Genomic DNA, 20235 nt, shown 5'->3' with positions numbered 1-20235 from the left:
GACAAAGCCATAGCCAACATCATACTCAGTGAAGAAATGATAAAAGCTAAAAGCATTTCCTTGAAAACCAGGAACAAACCAAGGATGCCCACTCTCACCACTTTTATTCCACAAAGTGTTAGAAATCAAAGCCATAGCAATTAGATAAGAAAAAGAAATGAAAAGAGTACAAACTGGAAAGAACAATATAAAATTGTCACTGTGGATAACATGATACTACATAGAGAAAATCCTAAAGACACCACCAAAAGACTATTATAACTAAGAAATGAATTAAGTTGCAAGATACAATGTTAATATATAGAAATCTGTTGCATGTCTAAACGCTAATAAACAATTATCAGAAAAAGAAATTAAGAAAACATTAAATGTAAAACTGCATCAAAAAGAATAAAATATGTAGGAATAAATCTAACCAAAGAGGTTAAAGACTTGTACTCTGAAAACTATAAGACACTGATAAAAGTACTTGAAGACAAGGAAGTTTCCTTGTGGCACAGTAAGTTAAGGAACTGGCATTGTCACTGAAGTGGCTCAGGTCACTCCTATAGTATAGGTTCAATCCCTGGCCCAGGAACCTCCACATGTCATGGATGTGGCCAAAAAATAAAGAAATAAAATGACATAAAATAAAAAAGAAATTGATAGCAACACAAGAAAACACTGTACTCATGGACTGGGAGAACAAATATTGTTAAACTGCCCATATTGCCCAAGGCAATCCACAGATTTAGTGTAATCCATAGCAAAATAACAATGGCATTTTTCACAGAGCTGGAATACATAATTTTTAAATTATGGAAACATAAAACACCCTGAATAGCCAAAGCAATCTTGACAAAGAAGAATAAACTGTACTATAAAGTTATAGCAATCAAAGATACAGTGGCACAGAAACTAACACATAAGTCAATGTTTCAGAATAGAGAGCCCAGAAATAAACCCACATTTATATGATCAATTACTATATGAGAAATGAGGGAAAAATATACAATGGGGAAAGAAACCCTCTTCAATAAATGGTGTTGGGAAAACTGGACAGCAACATGCAAAAGGATAAAATTGGACTACTTTCTCACGCCATACATAAAAATAAATTCGAAATGGATTAAAGACTTAAATGTAAGTTCTGAAACCATAAAACTCCTAAAAGAAAATAGGCAGTGCTCTCTTTGACATCTTAGCAGTACTTTTTTGACCTGTTTCCTCAGGCAAGGGAAATAAGAGCAAAAACAAATAAATGGAGCTATACCAAATTAAGACTTGCCCAGCAAAACAAAACAAAAACACAGCCTCCTGAACGGAAGAAGATATTGCAAATGATGTATATAAGGGGTTAATATTCAAAATATACCCAAAATTCATATAATGCAACATAAAACAACCTGATTAAAAATAGGCAGAAGATCTGAATAGACATTTTTCCAAAGAAGACATACAGATGGCCAACAGACACACTGAAAAGATGCTCAACAGCGCTTATCATCATGGAAATGCAAATTAAAACCACAATGAGGTATCACCCCACAGCTGTCAGAATGGCCATCATAAAAAAGACAACAAAGCAAGTATTGGCAAGGATGTGAAGTAGAGGGGACCCTTGTGTGCTGAGGGCGGAATTGTAAGCTAGTATAGCCACTGTGGAAAACAGTTTGCAGGTTCTTCAAAAAAATTAAAAACAGAACTGCCATCTGATCAACAATTTCAGTTCTGTGTATTTACTCCAAAAAAAACAGAAATACAATTCCAAAAGATATATGTACACGAATGTTTATTGTAGCTTTATCTACAATAGTCAAGATATGGAAGCAAGTGATGTCAAGATAAGTGCGCAGGGATGGATAAAAAAGGATAGAGAAGATGTGAGATATATATATGTATATATATACACACACATACATACACAATGGAATATTATAATAGAAGAAATCTTGCCATTGTGACAACATGGTTGGATCTAGAGGGTATTAGACTAAGTGAAATAAGTCAGACAGATAAAGACAAATACCATATGATGGCACTTAAATGTGGACTCTCAAAAACAAAACAAATAGGAGTTCCCATTGTGGTGCAGTGGAAACAAATCCGACTAGGAACCAAGAGGTTGTGAGTTTGATCCCTGGACTCGCTCAGTGGGTTAAGGATCTGGTGTTGCCATGAGCTGTGGTATAGGTCGCAGATGCAGTTTAGATCTGGTGTTGTTGTAGTTGTGAGGTAGACTGGCAGCTATAGCTCCAATTCGACCCCTAGCCTGGAAACCCTCCATGTGCTGTGGCTGCAGCCCTAGAAAAAGAAAAAAAAAAAAAAACAGACAAAAGAAAATGGAAACTGACTTATAGAAACAGAGAACAAACAAGTGGGTGCCAGGGGGAGGCCGGTTCTGGGAGGTGAGGTGAAATAAATGAGGGCGATTAAGAGCAACAAACCTCCAGTTTGCAAAATACATAATTTTACAGGGACGTAACATACAGCATAAGGAACATGGTCAATAATATTTTAATAACTTTGCACTGGGACAGATGGTGACTAGACTTGTGATCATTTCATAAGTATGCACATGTCAAATCACTGTGCAGTACATTGAAAGTAACATAATATTGAACAACTATATTTCAATAAAAATAAATAAAAATAAAACAAATGCATATACTAAGTTTGGGGGGAAAAAAGTTCCCACATGCCCTTTTACAGTCAAGCTCATCCTAACTCCCAGACCCAGACAACCACTGATCAACTTTCTGTGACTACAGATTAACTCTGCCTATTCTAGAATTTTATATAAATGGTATCATACAATATGTAATCATATGTACCTGGCTACTGTCATTCAATTTAAAATTTCAGAGATTCATTCACCTAGTTGAGTTTATCACTTATTCATTTCTTTTTTATTAATAAATATCCTCCACTGTATGGATATGGCATAGTTAGTCCATTCATATGGTAATGAACAACTATCTGGGTTGTTTCCAGATTTTGACTATTGTAAATAAAGCTGCTATGAAAATTCCTAAGTCTTTCTGTGTACATAGTGTTTTTCCTTCTCTTGGGTAATGATCTAGGCATGGATTTGCTGGGTCATAGGGTAGTGTATATCTAATTTTTGAAGAAAGTTTCATTTCCCTCTAAGTCTGACCCACAAATAGAATGGCAGCCAATTAGTTGTATAACTGTAAAGGAAATTGCTATGTCATGTTTTAGGATTAGCAGAAGGGGAACCTGCCTCTGCCCTTTGGGATGGGGTTGGAAGGAAGCTACAAATGCTAGAGTGAAGAAGGACAGTTTTTCTGTGAGGAGGAAACACATATGTGAGCAATGAAATTCTTCCCATTTTTTTACAGGTGTCCTCTGGTTTTACCCTGGAAGTAAAATGCCTTTTGTGATTCCTGCTTGGGGATGGAGAAAGGACAGAGGCTACAGAGCACCTGTCAACACCACCATGTGGTAGAGAGACAGTCACCTAGTCCCAGCTGGCTCCTCTTCCTCACTGCTAACCTTCCTGTCACTCTTACAGTGAGCCTGGAGCCTCTGGGGTTTCCTTTTTCTTAGGGGTAGATTCTGGGCTGCTGCTTTCTCTCTCTGATCAGCCGTCTTCTTGGAATTTGTTGACTTGCATTTCCTAATGGTTCTTTCTTCATTTCTGCTGGGTATGTTATGTTATTGAGATCTTGGTAGAGAGGAGAAAAATTATTATCTTTGGTTTGTGATTTCCTCACCCAGAAATCAATGGACCTGATTCAGTGCATCAATCTTGTACTAAATCTTGCCATTGAAATTTCCCAAGCCAAGCTCATCATGACCCTGCAGTGTAATCCACGCCTACATTTATGTCTTCCCACTCAAACTCCCTATCACATCCAGATAACCTTGCTTCTTTCTGAAGTATGCTGTTGCTTTCCACAATAATACTCTTGGCCTGGTTTTCTCCTGCCTTTCTGGCCTCTCTTTTCAGTCTCATTTCCACATTTCTGGTTTTCTGCCCTTAAATGTCAGTGGTTCTTCAAGGTGCCACTGTAGGTCTTCGTGTTTTATCACTCTACACATTCTCCCTATATCTTGTTGCCCAGTGTACTTTTCTAAACCCCATTCTTGCAGTTTAAACAGTCCCTTTCCTAGGAAGCCTTTCTATGCACTCAAAGCTGAGGAAGGTGCCCTGACCAATGTCTGCACAGCACTTAAAAGACTCTTCCAGAACTTCACATACTGCACCATAGTGCATACTCATGAATCTGTTCCTTCCTCCAAACTTAGGTCCTCCAACCTTCATCCAGAGCAGCTCCCCTGGCATGTGGGTGGCGATCAATAAATATTCTCTGGATTGAACTGAGATGATAGATGTTTTAAAATCCTTTGTGTTTTATCCATGTTACTACTGGGAATAATGGTAAAATTTGCACTTTGAAGAAAAAAATACCTGGCAGGGGAAGATAAACCTCCAGTTAACAAGAGAAAATAAAATTAATTGTAAAACATAAGTTAATGAGGCAGTGCAGAAATTAATTATGTACATTTTCATGTGAAAATTATGTCATCTTCATTCCTTGGCACCTATATAGAGCCAAAGCAATACAGATTTCTACCAGCAAAAAAGTCTCACACCCAGGTCCGTAGCAGCATCATTCATGGGGGCCAGAAAGTGGAAGCAACTCAGGAGTCCACTGATGGATAGACAAAGTGTGTTATATGCCTACAATAAATGATTATTCAGCCTTAAAAAGGAAGGAAATTCTGACACACGGTATAACATGGATGAAACTTGAAGATGTGCAAAGTGAAATAAGTCAGTCACAATAACACAGATACTGTAGAACTGCATTTATATAAGGGTCTAGCGTAGTTAAGTTCATAGGAAAAGAAAGAAGAATGGTTGTTGCCAGGGCTGGTGGGGATACAGGTGGTGGAGAGTTATCATTTAACGGGTGCAGAGTTTTGGTTTTGCAAGATGAAGAGTTATGAAGATGGATAACAGTGACAGTTGTACAATAATTTGTACTTAATGCCACTGAATCATACACTTAAAAGGGGCTAAGATGGCAAATTTTCTTTTTTTAATTAAAGTATGGTTGATTTACAATGTTTATTCAATTTCTGCTGCACAGCAAAGTGACCCGACCATACACAGTTCCTTGTGCTGTACGGTAGGGCCCCACTGTCCATCCATTCCAAATCTTACAGTTTGCATCCAAAAATCCCAAACTGTCCATCCGTCCCACTCCCTCCTTCCTCCCCACTGGGAACCACAAGTCTGTTCTCCTTGGCCATGATCTTTTTCTGTTTTGTAGGTAGGATCATCTGTGGCATATTTCAGATTCCACAAATAAGTCATATCATATGATATTTATCTTTTTCTTTCTGGCTTATTTCACATAGTATGAGAATCTCTAGTTGCATTCATGTTGCTGCAAAAAGCCTTAATTTTTTTTTATATATGGCTGGGTAGTATTCTATTTTATATAGGTACCACATCTTCTTAATCCATTCATTTGTTGATGGATATTTAGGTTGTTTCCTTGTCTTGGCTATTGTGAATAGTGCTGCAGTGAACATGGGGGTACATGTATCTTTTTGAATGAATGTTTTTTCTGGATATCTGCATAGGAGTGGGATTGTTGGATCATATGGTAGTTCTATATTTGGTTTTCTGAGGTACCTCCACACTATTTCCATAGTGGTTGCACCAATTTACATTCCCAACAACAGTGAAAGAGGGCCCCATTTTCTCTGCACCCTCTTCAGCATTCGCTATTTGCTGGCTTGTTAATGATGGCCATTCTGACTAGTGTGAGGTGGTACCTCATTGCAGTTTTGATTTGCATTTCTCTAATGATTAGTGATGGTGAAGATTTTTTCATGTGCCTATTGGTCATCTGTATATCTTCTTTAGAGAAATGTCTATTTAGGTCTTACTCACATTTTTCAATTGAGTTGTTTGTTTTCTTTGTTGTTAAGTTGTATGAGTCACTTACATATTTTGGAGATTAGGCCCTTGTCTATTGCATCATTTGCAAAGATTTTCTCACATTCTGTGGGTTGTCTTTTTGTTGTTTTTTTTTTTTTTAAATGGTTTCCTTTGCTATGCAAAGACTTGTAAGTTTAATTAGGTTCCATCAGGTTTATTTTTTTCTTTATTGTCATTGTTCTGGGGGTGGATCAAACAAGATACTGTTGAGATTTATATCAAAGAACATTCTATTTTATTCCCTTAAGAGTTTTATAGTATCTGGCCTTATATTTATGTCTTTAATCCATTTTGAGTTTATTTTTGTGTATGGTGTTAGAGAGTGTTCTAATATCATTCTTTTACATGTGTTTTTCCAATTTTGTCAGCACCACTTATTAAAGAAACTATCTTTCTTCCACTGTATGTTCCTGTCTCCTTTGCCATAGATTAGTTGACCACAGGCGCTTAGATTCATTTCTGAGCTTTCTATCCTGCTCCATTGATCTATAATTCTGTTTTTGTGCCAGTACCACATTGTTTTGGTAACTGCAGCTTTGTAATATTATCTGAAGTCAGGGAGGCTGATTCCTCCATTTCCATTTTTCTTTTGCAATATTCCGTATTTCTTTGGCTATTCAGGATCTCTTTGTGTTTCCATATATATTTTAAAATACTCTGCCCTAGTTTTGTTAATAATATCCTTGGTAATTTGATAGGGATTGCACTGAATCCATAGATGGCCTTGGGTAGTATAGTCATTTCAATATTGTCAAAAATATGCATATATTACCTCAATTTAAAATAAAAGTCACAAAATGCACACAAAAGAATTGTAGGGTGTCATAACTGACCTACAAACACAGCCTTCTCTCTTTATCTGGGAGCCAGTTGTTGTGAAAGCAGAACTTCCTCATATACGTTTTATTATTAAAGATGAAACTCCACTCACTACTCCAAGTGTTAAGTTTTTCTGGTTCGACTTTTGACATGGAGGTCCCACTAAGATGCTCACAGAGTTATCTACTAGAACTCACCAGGTTGCACTGCCTGAGAAGTGAAACTTATAAGTCCTTCTGGTCCAGGCCTGTCTTCCATGACTACTGGGGTGAGTTTCACCGGGCTAAGGTAGTAACTGTGTACTTACTGGCTCAGTTTCTAAATTACTTCTTACTCACTGCTATCTGGGTATCCTGTTTTATTTCTGCTTCAAGCCTGTTTGAATTATTTCTCCCTAATGGATTCCTGGTTCCCTCAAACAAATGAAAAGTAGTGAGAGGTTGGTATTCATTCTCATTCAGTATTGTCTGCCTACAGTTTGGGAGATATCTTAAATGACCGAAGCACCTACTTATCTATAACCAGGTCTATAGCGTACCAAGACCAGGGGCCTATCTCTACCAAATTGTTAAGAAGGTTGCCTGTGGTACATCCTGCACTACTCATAGAATTTTTTTTCTTAGCTGTAGAAGAAATTCTAACATGCCTTATCTGTGAATGTCTTTCCTACAAAGGCTGTTCAAATATGAATTTGTGTCTGATTTGACTGTACCTATGTATGAAGTTTCCTGTACAATCATTCTCTGGAGTTTATACATCAGAAAATCTCCTTCCTCCTTACAGAGGAACAGTGTTGGGAAACTTTCCTCCATGGGTCCCTTGATGGGACTCAGATAGGCCAAGAATGCTGGGCCTTGACTACCTTCTGTCTGGGCTATTTCTCAGGGTGGGGTATACAGCAAGCAACAATGAGGTATGAAGTAATATCTTCCTCTGAAAAATGCCCAACATAACTAATCATTAGAGAAATGCAAATCAAAACTACTATGAGCTACCACCTCACACCAGTCAGAATGGTTATTATTAATATATCTACAAATGACGAATGTTGGAGAGGGTGTGGAGAAAAGGGTGCCCTCCTTCACTGTTGCTGGGAAAGTAAATTAGTACAACAACTATGGAAAACAGTAAGGAGGTTCCTCAGAAAACCAAATATAGACTTAACACATGATCTAGCAATCCCACTCGGGCATATATCTGGACAAAAGTTTCTTTGAAAAAGATACATGTACCCCTATATTCACTGCAGCACTATTCACAACAGCCAAGACATGGAAACAGCCTAAATGCCCATTGACAGATGAATGAAGAAGATATGGTACCTATTTAAAATGAAACACTACTCAGCCATAAAAAAGGACAAACTAATGCCATTTGCAGCAACATAGATGTAGCCACAGATTCTCATACTAAGTGAAGTAAATCAGAAAGAGAAAAAAAAATACCATATGATATCATTTATATGTGGAATCTAAAATATGGCACAAATGAACCTTTCTACAGAATAGAAACAGTCTCACAGACATGGAGAACAGACTTGCGATTGCCAAGAGAGATGGGGGGAGAGTGGGATGGACTCAGATTTTGGAGTTAGTAAATGCAAACTATTACATTTAGAATGGATAAGCAATGGCGTCGGGCTGTACAGCACAGGGAACCATATTCAATCACTTGTGATAGAAAATGATAGAAGATAATAGAGAAAAAGAATGTGTATATATATATATGTCTGGGTCACTTTGCTATATAGCAGAAATTGACAGAACATTGTAAATCAACTCTAATAATTTTTTTTTTAAATATCTTCCCCTGGAACAAAGAGCAAGCCTGCTTATTTCTTGCTGTTAAATGGTAGGTTCCTCAAGCTCAGTGTTCCTCTCATGTAATACACCGCACTGCATGTGCAGGCAACCATCCCACCCTCCACGTTTGCCTGGGGGAGTTGGGACTCAGAACTCAGAGATAATATGCAGACACTTTGGCTACTCCTCTTTTTCTAAGATGCCTTTTATCTCTGAGGCAGGAGTCCTGTATTTTCCGTCAGCATTCATGAAATGGTGGCATCTAACTTGTGAGTTGGCAAACAGAAAAAAATCCAATTAATACTGTCACAATGACAATTCCACCAAAGCGATCAATCTCAATCATAATTAACAAAGCACTTTTGTAGAATTTGACAATGTAATTATAAAATATACATAGAAATACAAAGGACCAAAAATATCCAGAACAATCTTGTCAAAGAACAAAGTTGGAGGACTTAAAACTATCTGACTTCAAGTGTTACTTTAAACGTAACCCAAACAATGTGATATGGGCACAAGGATAATCAAGGGAAAAGAATAGAAAACTTGGAAATAGACCAAGTCCATGTACAATCATTTGGCTTGCAAAAGTCTTTTTAACAAACAGAGCAAGAATAAATGGATATCCATATGGTCTCAAAATAATCTTTGGGACAGCACCTTACACTAAATAAAAATAATTAAGATTGATAATTGTGTACATAAAATATAAAAAATCTGATGCTATAGAACTTCTTTAAGGAAATATAAGAGAAATTATTCAATAGTTGAGGCAAAGGACTCTTAGGACACAGAATGCAATAATCAAAAAAGAAAATGAACTTATTAATGATGGCCATTCTGACTGGTATGAGGTGGTACCTCATGGTAGTTTTGATTTGCATTTCTCTAATAATCCATGATGTTGAACATTTTTTCATGTTCTTGTTGGACATCTGTACATCGTCCTTGTAAAAATGTCTATTCAGGTCTTTTGCCCATTTTTCAATTGGGTTGTTGGCTTTTTTGCTGTTGAGTTGTATAAGTTGCTTGTATATTCTAGAGACTAAGCCCTTGTCAGTGGCATCATTTGAAACTATTTTCTCCCATTCTGTAAGTTGTCTCTTTGTTTTCTTTTTGGTTTCTTTTGCTGTGCAAAAGATTGTTGGTTTGATTAGGTCCCATTAGTTTATTTTTGGTCTTATTTCTGTTGCTTTGGGAGACTGACCTGAGAAAATATTCATAAGGTTGGTGTCAGAGAATGTTTTTCCTATGTTCTCTTCCAGGAGTTTGATGATGTCTTGTCTTATATTTAAGTCTTTAAGCCATTTTGAGTTTATTTTGGTGCATGGTATGAGGGTGTGTTCCAGTTTCATTGATTTGCATGCAGCTGTCCAGGTTTCCCAGCAATTCTTGCTGAAAAGACTGTCTTTTTACCATTTTATGTTCTTGCCTCCTCTATCAAAGATTAACTGACCATAGGTGTCTGGGTTTATTTCTGGGTTCTCTATTCTGTTCCATTGGTCTGTTTGTCTCTTTTGGTACCAGTACCGCACCGTCTTGAGAACTGTGGCTTTGTAATATTGCCTGAAGTTTGGGAGAGTTACACCTCCTGCTTCGTTTTTGTTCTTCAGAATTGTTTTGGCAATTCTGGGTCTTTTGTGGTTCCATATAAATTTTTGGATTGTTTGTTCTAGTTCTGTGAAAAATGTCATGGGTAATTTTACAGGGATTGCATTGAATATGTAGATTGCTTTGGGTAGTATAGCCATTTTTACAATATTAATTTTTCCAACCCAGAAGCATGGAATATCCTTCCATTTCTTTAAATAACAAATGCTGGAGGGGGTGTGGAGAAAAGAGAACCCTTTTGCACTGTTGGCGGGAATGTAAAGCTGGTACAACCACTATGGAGAACACTATGGAGGTACCTTAGAAATCTATACATAGAACTACCATATGACCCAGCAATCCCACTCTTGGGCATATATCCAGACAAAAATTTCCTTAAAAAAGACACATGTACCCGCAGGTTCATTGCAGCTCTGTTCAAAATAGCCAAGACATGGAAACAACCCAAATGTCCATTGACAAATGATTGGATTAAGAAGATGTGGTATATATACAAAATGGAATACTACTCAGCCATAAAAAGAATGAAATAATGCCATTTGCAGCAACAAATGGAGCTAGAGACTCTCATGTTGAGTGAAGTAAGTCAGAAAGAGAAAGACAAATACCCTATGATATTCACTTATATCTGGAATCTAATATATGGCACAAATGAGCCTTTCCACAGAAAAGAAAATCATGGGCTTGGAGAACAGACTTGTGGTTGCCAATGGGAAGAGGGTGGGAATGGGGTGCTTGGGGTTAATAGATACAAACTATTGCCTTTGGAATAGATTAGCAATGAGATCCTGCTGTGTAATACTGTGAACTACGTCTAGTCACTTATGATGGAGCATGATAATGTGTGAAAACAGAATGTGTACATGTATGTGTATCTGGGTTACCATGCTGTGCAGTAGAAAAAAATTGTATTGGGGAAATAACTATTAAAAAATAATACTAAAAAAAGAAAATGATAACCTGGCCTTTGTCAAAATTTAAAACTACTCCTCAACATAAGACATCCTTACGGAAATAAATAAGCAAGCTATAGACTAGGAGATAACATCCATTAATTACATATCTGATACATGCCTGGTACCCTGGATATATAAAGAACAACTCCATAGATAAACAACCAGTTATTAACAGGCAAATTTCAATTCATAATCATGTGAACAACTGCTTAACATTATTAGGGATCAGAAAAATGTAAACTAAAACCACAATGAGACACAATCACATAACCACCAGAATGAAAAAAATTAGACTGAAAGATAAAATGTTGGCAAAGATGTGGAGCAATCAGAACTCTCACCCATTATGGTGGGAGTATAAAATGTTACAACTTTGGGGGAAAAAATCTGGCTATTTCTTATAAAACTAAGCATATAACTTATTCTATGACTCAGCAACTTTATTCCTAGATACTGATAAGAGAAATGGAAAAAATCATAGTCCAATACCCATCATAGCCAAAATCTGGAAACATCTCAGTGTACACCATATGAGAATGAGTATCTTCTACAACTAAGGATATAAAGAAGGAACCACAGTGAGTGAAGTAGAAGAGGCAGAGGTGCCATATACTCAAGACCCAGACCTACAGGTGGGCAACGCATAAGCAGGAGAATAATTACACTGCAGATGTTCTCCCTAAGGAGTGAGTAGTCCAATCCCCACATTAGGCTCCCCAGTCCAGGTGTTCTTGCACTGGGAAGATGAGCTCACAGAACCTTTGGCTTTGAAGACCAGCAGAACATACTTTCAGGAGTCCCAGAGGTCTGTGGGAAATACAGACTCCATTCTTAAAAGGCACACACAAAATCTCACATCTTCTGAGACCCAAGGCAGAAGAAGTTATTTGAAATAAGACTGGTTTAGACCCATCCACTGATCTCTGAGAGCCTCACAGAAAGGCAGGAATGAACCAGAGCTCACCCTGGGGATACAGACACTGGCAACAGTCATTTAGGGGAGCTTGTTCTGCCACGTGGACACTGGTGCTGGCAAATGCCATTCTGGAAACCTTCCTCTAGCTTATTAGCATTGGGACCTGCCCACCAGTCTTTCAGCATCAGTACTGGCCAAAGCAACTAGCCAGGTGGAGACAGCTCCACTTGAAGCCTTGACCCCTGAGCTCATAGCTATCCTGGGGACCCTACCCTATCCACCAGAGGGGCCAGGATGTCAAGCTTGGCTCCACATACCAGTGCCCTAGCACTCGCTCAGCCAGACCTCCTGAGCCCTGTAGCCAGAGACCCTGGGACCTGACTCTGCCTAGCAGGGGGTAAACACCAGCTCCAGGGCCCTCTGGGTCCCCAACCCTGCCCACCAATCCCACCAGTGGGCCAACACCAGGTTTAGGACATCCAGGATTCTGCAGCCAGCAGCTTCATGACTCAACCCCACTGCAAGTGGCCAGAAATCTCTCAGTGCCTTTGAGTCTTTTCTTCAAATACTTCTGTTACACTTTAGTTTACTTCTTTGTTGCTAGACATTTGCTGTCCAGAGTCTAAAAATGCTCAAGAAATGACTCAAACACAAAAACAGAACGAAACCACTGACAACTCAACCTGAAAATCACATTTCAGCAAACAACTTCATCTTCAAGGAGAATCAACAACAGTGGTGAAAATCCAGATAATTCTTGCATCCTTTCCTGAAGCTTTGGATGAAGGAGAACAAAAACGAGAAGGAAAGGGGTGCTAAGAATATACATGTTCTCATGGTCTAGGGAAAGGCTGACTGTTCCCTAGCCATGGCATCAAGTAAGCACAAAACCAGTTTTAAACCATTTTATCAGTTGCTCACATCAGGAACCACACTGCTGAAAGTCAACCAATCAGATCTGCTTTTGGAAAATCCATAAGACTTACCAGCAGGAGACTCAAACTTCAGCAAAGCACTGTTGTAGCCCAGGGTAATCAAGATGGATTCCTGTCCCACACAGCAACATTCAGTGTCTCTGGTGAGTGAGCATTTGAAGACACAGACGCCATCAGCTATAGAAGGTGGGAAAAATTACAAAAGGATTAGGAAAATCATTTCTGAGCAATTTTAAAAAGTTTGGCTATTCCTACATTTCTCCCTGTTTTCAAGGCTCCCCATTTCTATCTCTACTTTTTGGCCATGCCCACAGTGTGCGGAAGTTCCTGAGCCAGGGATCGAACCCAAGCCACAGCAGTAACAACACTGGATCCTTAACCCACTATACCACCAGGGAACTCCTCTATCTTCTTAAAAGAATGCCTCCCGGGATATATGCGAATATGAGGATGAATGTAACCATGACCAAAACCCATGGGTTAGCATAGGGCTCAAAACTGACTCTTGTTTCCTACCTTTCGGTACAGGGATCCATTCTCTATAACCCTCGTATTCTCCACATTATTTTGTATCTTTTTTTTTTTTTTCCCACTGTACAGCAAAGGGGTCAGGTTATCCTTACATGTATACATTACAATTACATTTTTTCCCCCACCCTTTGTTCTGTTGCAACATGAGTATCTAGACATAGTTCTCAATGCTATTCAGCAGGATCTCCTTGTATATCTATTCTAAGTTGTGTCTGATAAGCCCAAGCTCCTGATCCCTCCCACTCCCTCCCCCTCCCATCAGGCAGCCACAAGTCTCTTCTCCAAGTCCATGATTTTCTTCTCTGAGGAGATGTTCATTTGTGCTGGATATTAGATTCCAGTTATAAGGGATATCATATGGTATTTGTCTTTGTCTTTCTGGCTCATTTCACTCAGTATGAGATTCTCTAGTTCCATCCATGTTGCTGCAAATGGCATTATGTCATTCTTTTTTATGGCTGAGTAGTATTCCATTGTGTATATATACCACTTGACACCATCTCAGGAGAGATTAGGTAATGTCTTCATGGGTGATTCTTGAGCACCTACTGTGTGCCGGAGATATCACAACAAATCTTCACTGTAAGTGTCATCACTGCCAATGTTCCTAGGTGTATACAAGGAACAGATTTTAGGTCCAAAATATGCGGATCTAAAAAGTGGCAGAACAGGAGTTCAAACCCAGGTATTTGACCCCACACCATGTTCTTCCTCCCACCACGTGAAAGCAGGATAAAGAGGGAGCTTTGTTTCTGCAAGCAGAACCTATATAGCAAGTGGCTATGGTCTCATCAGATTCATCCATGGATAACTGGGAACTAACTCTCAACTCTTTTTACAGGTGAGACGGGCCTTTCGCCTTGAGGTTACTGTAGTGTGGTAGCAAGAGCAATGAAACTTGCAGTTTTGCTTTCATCTTTGATATTTATTCACCAAGGAACTTCAATCACCTAGTCATTCTGAGCCACATTTCTTTATGATATAAATAAAAAATTGCTGCTGATCTCATTGGCTTTTTGTGAAGACTCAATAATAAAGGGAAAATAATTTCTAAGATCCTATTAAAAACAACAAGGGACTATTATTATTTCTCTCATTATAAAGTAGACCCTAGTTTCTAATGTTTTCCATTCTCCCTTACAAAATTAAATACAATATGTGTATTAACTTAAAAATATAATTATATATAAAATTCTATTACACATGAGCATATGTATATTCAAAACACACATACACAGAATTAAAATGACCAAATATTTTCAAATATTTTCATCCATGATTTCAATTAAGTAAGTGCCTCCTGATGGAAGCATTCACAAATATTTTTCACAAAACATCTTGGCTGGTTAAATAGTGCAGATGTTTTGAAAACATTTTCTGGCATGCATCATGATTACAGGTTTAGATATTACAGCCCAGTGAGTGTCTTAAAGGCATACATGTCTCCTGGCAGGGAGGGAGCTGTGAATGTAGACACAGAGGCAGGGAGCCTGGGGCTCCGTTAAACAATATGGGGCTGTTGTTTGTTTGTTTAGTGGGGTTTTTTTTTTTTTTTGAAATCATAAGAAATAATTTTCCCAAGAAATCAGAATTTCTAGCATTTATCAATTGTTTCTTTTATGGTTTAGAGGTAGAATAAGAGAGGAAGAAGAAGGAAGGAGGACCATAGGTTTCTTCAGTCCCTTGTACATAGTAGAGTCTGTGAGCTCTGCGGGCAGGGACAATTTTATTTTCACAATCAGTATCTTTTTTTTCGTCTGAATCAAAACCTAGCCCATTACAGCATACTTAATAAATGCATGTTGAATCAGTGAAACTATTTCTCTCTGTATTGATTGCATACCACCCTAGAATAGGTTAAAAAAAAAAAAAAAAGCTTTACTTTTACCTGGTTCAATTCTTCCTAACCAGATAGGCTCCAGAAATTTTTTATTTATTATTGTTTGTATCATTGTGATTTGATTAGAATATAAATTAAGTAGCTTTCCTCCTACTTTTATAAATTGAGAAACACCTGTCTGTATATCCTCTTTTCATTTCTTTTTATTAATTTATTTTTCTTTTTTGGCTGCCTGCCCCACAACATATGAGTTCCCAGGACAGGGATCAGATCCAAGCCATACTTGTGACTTATGGCACAGCTGTGGCAACACAAGATCCCACTGTGGTAACCCAGATGCTTAACCTACTGTCAGGCTGGGTATCGAACTTGTGTCCCAGCACTCCAGAGATGCTGCCGATTCTGTTGTGCTACAGCAGGAATTCCATATCCTCTTTTCTTCATCCTCTGTCTACCCTATCTTTAAATATGGTTGGAAAATGTCCTTTTAAGTATGCAGCAAAATCCAGAAAGTAGTGGTAATTACTCAAAATTTTAAAAACCTACATATGGCAAATTTTTAAATACTTTAAACCAAATTAAAAAGCATGATAAACTAGGAAAATATTTTCAACATACATAACAAAGTCTCAATATCCCCAGTATACAATCAGCAAAAAATACGAAGCAAGCAACCCTTCTGAAAATTTAGTAAGGGCTTAATAGACAACTGGCAACTAGAAAAGTGCTGATAGCAAAGAAATGTGCAAAAATAATGAATCTCAGAAATAATCAAAGAAATGTATGACAATAAGATCACACTTTTCATATCTCACTGTTAAGTTTTTAAAACTATAAAGTGACATAATCAAATGTTAGAGAGTATGTGAGTAAAAGTGAATGGCAGTTATTTGGCATGTAAATGCCTCCATTTCTGGAATATATTCTGCCCATGTGACTCAAAATTTAAAACCTATGTATTCTCTGTTAGACACTCTACTCATAATATAATTTCTTGCACAATGTACTTTATCAAGTGTGGACAAATGCATATTCAAGGGCATTCATCTTAGAACTGTTTATTATAGCTAGCAAATGCAAAGAAGCTAAGAGCCTACCATCAATTACATGGTTGGTTAAATCACACATGGTACCACCATGCTAAGGCTAAAGAACAATGTGTATAGTACTATTGTAGCAATTTAATGTTGTGTTTATCTTTGGAGAAAACTGTCTTAAAAGATATATACCAGACTTCCCTGGTGGCCCAGCAGGTTAAGGATCTGGCTTTGTCACTGCTGTGGCTTGGGTCACTGCTGTGGCTCAGGTTTGATCCCTGGCCCAGGAACTCCCCCATGCCATGGATGCAGCCAAACAATAAAATAATATAAAATAAATAAAAGATATACACCAAAATGTCATCAATGGTTTCTCCTGAACAGAGAGATGATAGATCATTTTTATTTTTCCCCATAAAGTTCTATATTGTTTGAATTTTCTACATGACTACTAATTTTTACAATAAAAAAAGAACAAGAAAGCTATTTTCACCTGGTAAAAAAAAAAAAAAAAAACATAAAGATATACTACCAATTGCTAAAGTAGTTAGCATGTTAACTACAAAAGTAATTAACACATTCTCATTCTTGGTGGGTATTACCAATTTTTTACCTTTCCCATTTATTAGATACTAATTGGTACTTCATTCATTAAAAATAAGTATTTAGGATTTTTTGCATTCAATATAATTCTCATTTTAAAAACCATTCACAGAAATGAATGTTTTTTCCTGTATTATATTTGCTAATCTTATATCTTGTGTTGATTTCCTTTCCTGTCCTTTGACCATGTTAGTATATAAAACAAACATTCTGGAATTCCTGCATTTCCCCGCTTGCAAATTCTGCAGGTTAAAGATCTAGAGTTGTCTCTGTATCAGCTCAGGTTCAATCCCCAGCCTAGTAAAGTTGGTTATGGATCTGGCGTTGCTGCAGCTGTGGCATAGGTCACATCTGCAGCTCAGATTTGATCCCTGGCCCAGGAGCTTCCATATACCTCAGGAAAAAAATTTCAAATTATGTGATCAAGATTAATGCGCAGCTATTTTAGAGGAGAGTGTATTTATCAACCAAGAATTATCTCTCTCTCTTTTGTTGTTGTTGTTGTTATTATTATTATTATTATTATTATTTTGGCTGCACCTGCTGCATGCACAAGTTTGGGCCAGGGATTGAATTCAAGCCACAGCAGAGATAACATAGGATCCTTAACCCTCTGAGCCACCGGGGAACTCCTAGAATTGTCTTTTTAAACTTAAAGAATTTACATTACAAAAATGGAGAAATACAAAAAAAAAACTATTGGAGAATACATATAAATCAAAGATCAGGAAATAGCATCAAAGTGGTGAGAAGCAGGGGTGGTGTGGAGATCGTTTCCAACATACACTGTACTAAGGGACCAGGCATCTATCTTTCTATCAAGAAAGATTACCAGTATAATAACTACCTTTGCAGAGCACTCTAGTTCCCTCTGCACACATCTCATTGCATCTTTTCAGTGGCACAGAAAACTGCAGCTTCTGTGTATTCACTATCATTCTGCTCTGAACTTTGCTCTCTTCAGTGAGCCTCTCTGCTACCTCTTGAAGGGCAAGCCCTGAAACCCTCATGGCAGCAAAGTAGAATAAGTTCATGTGCACAAAATTTAGTCAGCTTTAGGAAAGCCGAGAGCCCTGTTGTTTGCTCCTTGAGGAAAAGCCACTTGTTCTACCAGAGAACTCTCAAAGAAAATCACAGGGACAGTGATTACTCTATCCTCCTCTGCAGCCTTATCTGATAAAACATCCAAAGGCACACAAAGACATCCAGGATCCACCCATTTTACTAGTGCATCCAAGAAAACATGGAAACGCCGCACAATAAATAAAGTCAGGACAATTGTCCCTCCTCTCTTAACCAATACCTCTCTACTTCTCCACATAAATACCCCGTCTCCTTTTAGCCTATGCAAATGCAAAAGGTGAACCTTCAAAGGAAAGCTACAATACTAGTTGACCAGGAATATTAGATATCAGGCATGGTCTATAAGAGAGATCTAAAATATACTTTTTACATAAATTCCTGGACAGAAGAGCACTCATGACCCAATATCATGGCATTATGCCAATTCTTCGCTAAGTAACCCCTTTATTATTTTTCTGCCGAGAAACAGAAAGTTAGTTTACCTAAAGAATATTTCCTAGACATGGATAACTTAAAGAAGGACTGGGAGTTCCCGCTGTGGCACAGCAGGTTAAGGATCCATCACTGTTTCTGCAATGCTTGGATTCAATTCCTGGGCTAAGAACTTCCATATGTTGTAGGAATGGCCAAAAAAACAAAGGACTGAATAGGAAGCATCTATTATAGATGGAGTAAATTATATAAACAACTGTGCTGTTATTTATTTATTTATTTAGTCTTTTTGCCATTTCTTGGGCCGATCCCACAGCATATGGAGGTTCGCAGGCTAGGGGTCGAATCAAAGCTGTAGCTACCAACCTACGCCAGAGCCACAGCAACGGGGGATCCGAGCTGGGTCTGCAACCTACACCACAGCTCACGGCAACGCCGGATCGTGAACCCACTGAATAAGGGCAGGGATCGAACCCGCAACCTCATGGTTCCTAGTCAGATTTGTTAACTACTGCACCACGACGGGAACTCCCGTACTGTTATTTTTAACAAACCAAACTTAACCACAGAAAATGAGTATAAGGGAAAAAGAACAGGATATGAAACTCTAAGAAATCCAATATTAAAATTGGGCATCAATGCTGAAATAACACAGTTTCCTAGAGGATATGACACAATAGTAATAAATGAATTATCCACAGCTTCTTCCTCTCTTCTACCTGGTAAGAATTTTATATTCGAAAGATCAGATTCTAAGCTTTTACTTGCCAGTTATGAGAGTGAAGAAAACCTGAAAATGGTTTGATTGATTCAGGTTGAAAGAGGTTAATAGCAGAAAAGATTTGGAGGTGGTTTTAGAGTTGACAACTGGGGTAACAGTCATATGTGAGAGACAAAGAGACAGAGAGAAAGAGGCTTTTAAGAATTCAGTTTCAAAATAACAATACTTTATCATCACTAATTATGATTACTGACACAGGTGTCTAATTGTTTTACTGCTGTTTTGGGTTGGGGTCTGGTTTGGTTTTGTAAATGCCTTCCTCTATATTTTGTTTTATAGTTATGCTAAGTCTTCACTATCAAATCATATAGTCATTACACAGTAGGATTGTTCCATTTGAGCTTTTTTTTTTTTTTTTTTTATTGGTCTTTTTAGGGCTGTAGCATATGGAGGAACACTACTTCAGGCTAGGGGTCTAATCAGAGCTGTAGCTGCCTCCCTACACTATAGCCGCAGCAATGCTGGATTGGAGCCACATCTGCAACTTACACCACAGCTCACAAGGCCAGATCCTTAACCCAGTGAGTGAGGCCAGGGACTGAACCTGTATCCTCATGGATACTAGTCAGATTCATTTCTACTGAGCCAGGATGGGAACACTCATTTGAGCACTCACTTAGTAACCATCTAATGCTCTCCACCAATCCTATGTAGAGACCTCTCTTAGTCTTTTTGGTTGCCAAAGTCATTTTCTATTGGAATCTTAGGAAGGGCCTGCTGAAACAATTTTTTTAGTAGATTCCTTAGGAGGGGTCATGGGAACAATATTCCATGAATTCTTGCATGCCACTCATTGTCTTTGATTTTTATATTTTTGAAGGTCAGTTTCTCTGGATATAAAATCATTGGCTCACATTTTCTTTCCCTGAAGATCTTTACTACGCTACTGTGTTTTCTTCTAGCATATAGCATTGTTGTCAAAATGTC

At 38.0% G+C, this 20235-nt stretch overlaps 1 protein-coding gene across 3 annotated transcripts in view; it reads right to left on the bottom strand.

Annotated features, from left to right (window-relative positions):
- The window catches only part of LOC106509183 (histone-arginine methyltransferase CARM1-like), a 268219-nt gene that overhangs the window by 160947 nt on the left and 87037 nt on the right, over positions 1 to 20235 (bottom strand). For all 3 annotated transcript variants that reach the window (XM_021064264.1, XM_021064249.1, XM_021064260.1), the window contains exon 2: positions 13053 to 13178. In XM_021064264.1, the coding sequence (XP_020919923.1) occupies positions 13053 to 13178 (126 nt within the window). The remainder of the gene's footprint in view (positions 1 to 13052; positions 13179 to 20235) is intronic.

The sequence above is a fragment of the Sus scrofa genome, chromosome 1 (genome assembly GCF_000003025.6).
Source record: "Sus scrofa isolate TJ Tabasco breed Duroc chromosome 1, Sscrofa11.1, whole genome shotgun sequence".
Taxonomy (NCBI): Eukaryota; Metazoa; Chordata; class Mammalia; order Artiodactyla; family Suidae; genus Sus; species Sus scrofa.
This window is presented reverse-complemented; position numbering and strand designations above follow the sequence as displayed.